General features: G+C 43.5%; 1 protein-coding gene across 1 annotated transcript; it reads right to left on the reverse strand.

Moving 5' to 3' along the window:
• Window positions 1–380: 380 nt before the first annotated feature.
• amh (anti-Mullerian hormone) lies at window positions 381–3,755 on the reverse strand. Its single transcript, XM_069150247.1, has 7 exons — window positions 3,349–3,755; window positions 2,945–3,193; window positions 2,692–2,861; window positions 2,401–2,512; window positions 2,223–2,322; window positions 1,694–2,121; window positions 381–815 (listed from the first exon to the last, which is right to left on the reverse strand). The coding sequence occupies exons 1-7, from the start codon at window positions 3,467–3,469 to the stop codon at window positions 430–432; spliced, it is 1,566 nt and encodes a 521-aa protein (XP_069006348.1). The 5' UTR covers window positions 3,470–3,755; the 3' UTR covers window positions 381–429.
• Window positions 3,756–6,863: the final 3,108 nt, after the last annotated feature.

Raw genomic sequence — 6,863 nt, forward strand, 5'->3', positions numbered from 1 at the left:
GAAATACCAATTTACAAACACGCTGTAATATATATTGTAATTAGCAGGAGTCATCAACTAATCAACAATTTGGTCACTCTAGGGAAATATTTTATCCTTTTTTAATGATGGTAAATAAACACAAAAGAGGTCTTGGAAAAAATAAGAAGCTTGCTTTGATTAAACAATGTTTTTTTTTTATTCAAATAATTACTTGAAATCATATTTATAGTTTGTAAATGTGCCGTATATTATTTATTATTTTTAGAAACAGTGGAGGACGACATTGATTTTTGTATCTCTTGGCTCTTGCAATACAGTTATTTTTGACTCGATGAACATGAATACTTCCAAAACACATGCGTTTCCCATGTTTTCCACACGAGACACGTTAACACAAGTGTGACACGTGTTTGCCACATGCCGTCACAACAGCATATGAAAACGGCATCAGCGGCATCCACACGTCTTTGCTATCATATCTGGCTTCGTAGAGATGGAGGTCCCGTGCTCCTCAAAATTCACCACCTGCAGGGAATCGTAGTCCACAGGCACACAGCACGGCTCCCGCAGGAGGGAGTTGATCAAGACGGCGTGGTTGTTCGGATTGGTCAGAGGGACAGTACAAGAGCCTTGACAATTGTTGATGTTGGCGGTGTTTGGACCCACGACGAGCTTTTCAAGGGACACGGTGAAGCTCCTCAAGCTGCATTCATCGCCCCTCTGCGAGGCGCCGGAGTCTGCTCTGGTGGCCCGCAGGCTTCTCTGCATGCTATTTGCATGAGCCACCGTCTGCAGGGCCTTCAGCAGAATAAATGCGCAGTACTGACTCTCTCCTGTTCAACACAAGACAAAAACGGAAACATCAGTGGCAGCACATCACCTTTATACCAAAGACACGTTCGGTGATGTAAGGAGGCCTCAAAGATCGCGCAAATACAATCTACGGGCTTTTTGTCGGTTCAACAAGGGGTAATACTTTCTGGAGGTTGTGAAGTAATGTCATATAATAGAAGGGTTTCATTTCAAAAATAGTGAGTCGGGTATTACACCGAAATACAACAATGTGTGATATGAGTGCGTGAACAGTTAGCAACAGTTAGCATTTTAGAAAGTAATGGCTAAACAACTGAAATTGATCAAAATGAATGAATTAAATGGATGAAAAATGGACAAATGTGAGAAACATCCACACTTCATAGTAGCACGGAAACAAACCCAGGCTAAGCTAACAACTGACATACCAATTGTGTAAACAAATATAAAGGTTAAAATAGTTTAATCATGTTTAAAGTGAACACATTTGGAAAATGACAGGTGGGTCCAACTATCACGCTTTTTGTCATGAGACACACGCATGTACCCATTTTCTCACTAACCTCTGGTTGTTTACAGCCTCCTAGAATTATTATTTTTTTGCCCAGACTTTGTAGGATTGCTCATGAGTTTCATTCATCATGCAGTTTGACAGCATTTTTTTTTAAACTCTTAAAATTCAAAAATCCGTTTTTCAGAATCGGCGACCAAAACAATGACGCTAAATAGGAATGGGAATCTATTTTCTGCTGAGGAAACAGTCCATAGACTGTCCACAATGAGATCTGTTGAAATGTGCATCTCCGTTAAGATCACTCCACCTAAAGGAACCGTGAGAGTTCAGCCAGGAGTGAAAAGTTGACACTGTGTTATGAGACTGTTTTCATGTGCACTTCACCTGCTGCTGGTTCCTTCTTTGGAAATGCACACAGTTCTTGGAGCCTCCCCAGCCTCTCTGTGGCTCTGTGAGCTACCATTCCCTCCCTTATTATCTCCATTATCTGGACCACAGTGTGCTCCAGCCTCTGCCTGAGTTCCTCCGACAGCGCAGGGGACATGGCCAGCTCTCCGTAATGCTCTGGAAATATGGAGCACCATCTACTGAGGGAGAAGACGGTGGGGGCCGAGGAGTTGATCAATCCAGCCAGCAGGGTCTCGCTTGAGGATAGGCCGAGAGGCAGGGGAGGCAGGGACTCCAAGGAGTCCAGCTGGAGCACAGGGGGGGCAGGGTGGTCCTGAGGCTGGACAGCACCCAGGAACCGCTTCAGCTCGCAGAGGAAGGACGTCTGCAAAGAGGCCGAGGATGAACCTAAAACTTGTGTGAGTCTGGGAAAGAGAGCAACATTTTTTTTTTTTTTTTTTTTTTTTACTGATCACCAGTCTGACTTGAGTCAATGTCAATAGGGAACATTAAAGCAAAACAAAACCTTGTATCAGTTCCTGTTTCTCCAGAGAAAAGCAGAAGCGGCGTCATGCGGATGTTCCTTCCTGATTCTCCACCACTGAGGATGTCTTTCAGGCTTTGCTCTGCAATCAGAGGAAATGTGAGGATGGTGCACACGAAACAAAACAAAAAAATGAAAACAAGAGAAGATGATTTCCCACTTGTATCGGGGGATTTTGTCTCAACAGAAATCTTCCATTTCTGGGGAACATCGTCCTCTGAGGATTTTCCTGTCAATAGTATGTACTGTGTTTCTCCTGAAATGCACACCGACTAGAAAAGACAACAATGGGACAAATCAGGGTTAGTGGGCAACTCATATCTGCAATACTTTGGTGTTTTACCTATCATTGCGCTCCAGAAATATTGTAAATTCTAAAACGAATTTGAACATTTTCACGACATATCTAAGAACACAATTCATGCAATATTCCCACAAGGCGTTTCTTTACCTGTGTGTTAGGCTGCAGAGACTGACTGGTGAAAGCGACGTCCAGGTCCCCTCCTGTGAGGGAACCTTCAAACGCCAGCAGCAGCACGGGGTTCAGCTTAAGCAAAGGAGACTGTGGGAGGTCAAAGGTTATCGTGTGCGTTCCTCGCTCGTCTTCCTCCGACACGAGGACTAAAGGAGAAAGCAAGACATGCTGAGAGAGCAAAAATCTGAAACATTCAAACAAAACATCGCATATCAGAGAGCACTGATACCTTTAGTTGGATGCAAGACTTCCAGTCCATCTCTCAGAGTTCTCCTTACTTCCTTAGCGAGCTCTGATAAGACTGGTCCCGATGAATCAGACGCCGTGCAGATTCCAAACAAGGTCCAACTGCTGTTTGTGAGTTCACCGCCATTCCCCACATCTTCACGCAGCAATGCGAACAAGTCATCCACAAAGCACGGTGCGAGGTGAGGGACCGCGGAGGCTGACGAGGTCTTTGTTGATGGGAAGGTGTACTCTGAATTGGAAAAAAAAAAAAAAAGTACTTGCATTACACTCTGAAGAACAAATTAATGCAAGAAGCGGGGATAACGTGCAAACATGCCACACACCACTACATAAAATGAAAAGGCGCTGCGCAAAGCTGCATGACTCAGCTGTGCAGAGTCTGACCTGTTTCGGCGGGGTCGTGGGCCGGGATCAGCTGCTGTCCACATGAGACCTGCAGGACCTCACAGAGCCTGGTCCAGCAGAGCATCAATGCTCCGGTGTAGAAAACAACCAGAGGCAACATACCTCACTGTCTGTCAGACCTCTCTCAACCGCTTTTTTTATATGGGTCAAGCTCCAGAGGCATCCTCCCGCCTTCCCTTCTCACCATCTGTGGGACAGGCTGCCAAAACAATAATACTACATGTCCTTGTTGATTTTGTGGATTCTATTTAAGATGTTTATTGCACAGAAATGCGGTACTCTCACCAGAGAGGAGGTCACACTCAGTAAGACAAACAAAGGGAGTGAAATCCAAACAGAAAATGGCTTTGTGGATTTGACACTTCCTATTTGTAGAATCAGTCTAATGGGGCGTGAGGTCACACATCACGGACGTGTCCTAGCTAAAGTCAGGAAAACAGTTAGCTCAGCACGGCATAAAGAAAGGAAACAGCCAGCCTGGCTAATGGTAGAAAATAAAAAGAACGTTTAACCATCTTTAAATTTGACCACTTGAGCTGTTACCTCTTCTTTATCTCATCTGTGTAAAATTCTTTGTGCAGAAAGAGATCGGGAAATGTACAGCAGCTTCTCAAGCTGGGCTTAGTCGGAAGATAGTCCTGCTCCTAACACTCCAAAGAACAACAACGTCTTTATACTTTGGGTTTTGTACGGTTAAAATAAAGCTTTAGTAGCTCAGCAACATGTATTTTCACCCTTTAAAAAGTGCTCGGCTACCCGTTTGCCCCTGTTTTGAGTCTGTGAGCTAAGCAGAGGTAATGTGCTGCTGCTTGCAGCTGCATACTCGATGGACAGGTGTGTGAGTAGCAGTCTAATGAATGAAATCTGTCACTTTGGAAAGACATTGAGCATCGAGCTATTCCTTCAGTAGAAATATTTCACAGTAAATAGTCAGTCATAAATTCTTTGAGCTGTTAGGAATTAAGAGGCCCGATTCATTGTTAACGGCAACATTTCTGCTTTGTGGGCTCTAATGACTCTGTAAAGGTAACACGTTAATTTGTCCCATCGAAATATTTAGCCCGCTCAAAAACTCAGCGGCATTTGGATGAACGTCACCTAAAGAGGTCGTGACAAGAGCTGAATGCAACGGCTTAATTCAGAGCAGGCGTGTGTGCAGATTGTCTGGTATGGTGGTGGAAACGTAGAACTAAATTTTGCTCTCAGAAAGAGATCTGATTCCTTTCAGAGAGCCGCTACTCCTTTCGCCATTCTCACAGCTTCGGTCTTGTTTTGTGGACAGTCAAGGTCTCCGAACTGATTAGCAGCTGTGTGTCTCGAGAGGTGAAGCCAAGGCTCATTCTTGTGCATCACAAATCTTTAGGGAGGAATGACAGGAATTGTCAATGATTCTCTAATAGCTTCAACTTCACAGCAAATATTTCAAGTCTTTTCTGTGGGAATCAGGCGTTAATCATTCTATTCATCTAAAAAGATCTCAAATCTAATGTAAGACTTGTTTCGGACATCTCTATACTTTTCTACTCCTGATTGTCGTCAAATAAATTGGTTCAGGTTGAAATCTTCCATCAGGCTTACCGAGACATCGTGAGCAGTTTGGCATAGGACGAGGTTGCACTGTTGTGCCGGGAGTTTTTTTTTTTTTTTTTTAATAGTGAAAAAGACAAAATGCAGCAGCACTTCATCAAAAACAGTCTCACAAACGTTCCATTTCAATTAAGCTATGCCTCTGAGTGACTTTGACAAGTGTCAGATTGTGATGATCAGACAACTGTTTCTGAGCATCTCCAAAATGGCCGGTCTTGTGGGGTGTGTCCGGTATTGAGTGGATAATACTTGCCACAAGTGGTCCAATGAAGGGTAACTGATGGACCACTGATAGGGTCACAGACACCCAAAGCTCACTGACGAGTGGGGCAGGGATGTGTGCAGGTTGTCCGGTACTATTCACGCCAAAAGATCTCGGAAAGGTCTGCTTCCTTTCAGAGAGCCACTACTCCTTCACTATAGAGCTTCGGTCTTGTTTTGTAGACAGTCAAGGTCTCCGAGCTGATTAGCAGCTGTGTGTCTCAAGAGGTGAAGCCAAGGCTCATTCTTGTGCATCACAAATCTTTAGGGAGGAATGACAGGAATTGTCAAAGATTCCTTAATGGCTGCAACCTGTTTTTAAACATTTCTGGGCAGGTACCAAAACATTGTCTTGAGATTTGTTTATTGCGGACATCAAATTCTTTCTGTATGTCTATCCTGTTGAAATCGGGGCTCGGATTCAACCACATTTTAGTGAAAACGTAGTGAACATCTACAGTCTGATGGGATACGCCTTTGGACACGTCTACATATTTCTATTCCTGAAGTGTTCATCCCAGTCCGTTAGTTTCATCTGCATACTGTGGGACACCATGTTAGACAAGCCCAACAATCTGGAAACAAACAGTTTCAGGTTGAAAGCTTCAATGTGCAGGCTTAATGGGTGGATTTCTTTGAGAGATTAAAAACATTTTGGCCCAAGACAAGGTCACCCTCCTCAGAATTGTAATACTTGGAGATTTGTTGTGAAAAGGCCAAAATGCAGCAGCATTTCATTACAAACTGTTTCACAAATATTATTTTCAGCCCGATACTGTACATAGCTATAATCGGCATGATTTAAAGACACAGGAGACGGTTTTTGACAAATAAAATACCTATAACCTAACACTACTTAACTACAACCCCATTTCCAAAAAAGTTGGGACGCTATGTAAAATGTAAATACAACAGAATGTGTTGATTTACAAAACATGTAAACCTATACTGAATTGAAAGTAGAACAAAAACAACATATATTGACAGAGAATTTTTTTTTTTTTTGTATTTTGGGGGAAATATTTGCTAATTTTGAATTTTAAGGGGGCAGCACAGGGTTCGAATCCGGGCCTGTGTGGAGTTTGCATGTTCTCTGTGCCTGCATGGGTTCTCTCCGGGTACTCTGGCTTCCTCCCACCGTCCAAAAAAAACATGCATCTCAGGTTAATTGGTGATTCTACAAATTGCCTTGAATGAGAGCGTGAACAGGCTTTCTTTCCGTCCGTCTCTATCTGTTGATTGTGATGACTAGACGACTGTTTCTGAGCATCTCCCAAATCTCATCGGCCGCCCAAAGTGAGCTTGTTTGGAAACTTGAGGAGACCAGTTACTGGACCACAGGAAAGTTTCCCACCTCGCACTAGGCCATCTTAAATGAGCTCGGGCCCAGAGAAGGCGGCACCGTTTCTGGATCACATTTACTTATGGTTTCTTCTTTAGATGATAAGAGTTTTAACCGCATTTGTGGATGCAGCGAAGAACTGTGTTCACAGAAAATGGATTTCGGAAGTGTTCCTGAGCCCATGCAATGATTTCCACTACAGAATCGTGTCTGTTTTTAATGCAATGCTGCCTGGGCCCAAAGATCAGGGCCATCCAATATTGTTTTTTGGCCTTGGCCCTCGTGTACAGAGATTTCTCCACAT

This window comes from Embiotoca jacksoni, unplaced genomic scaffold (genome assembly GCF_022577435.1).
Source record: "Embiotoca jacksoni isolate LCO1_2020_lvr unplaced genomic scaffold, fEmbJac1.0.p SCAF_16, whole genome shotgun sequence".
In the NCBI taxonomy this organism is placed as follows: Eukaryota; Metazoa; Chordata; class Actinopteri; family Embiotocidae; genus Embiotoca; species Embiotoca jacksoni.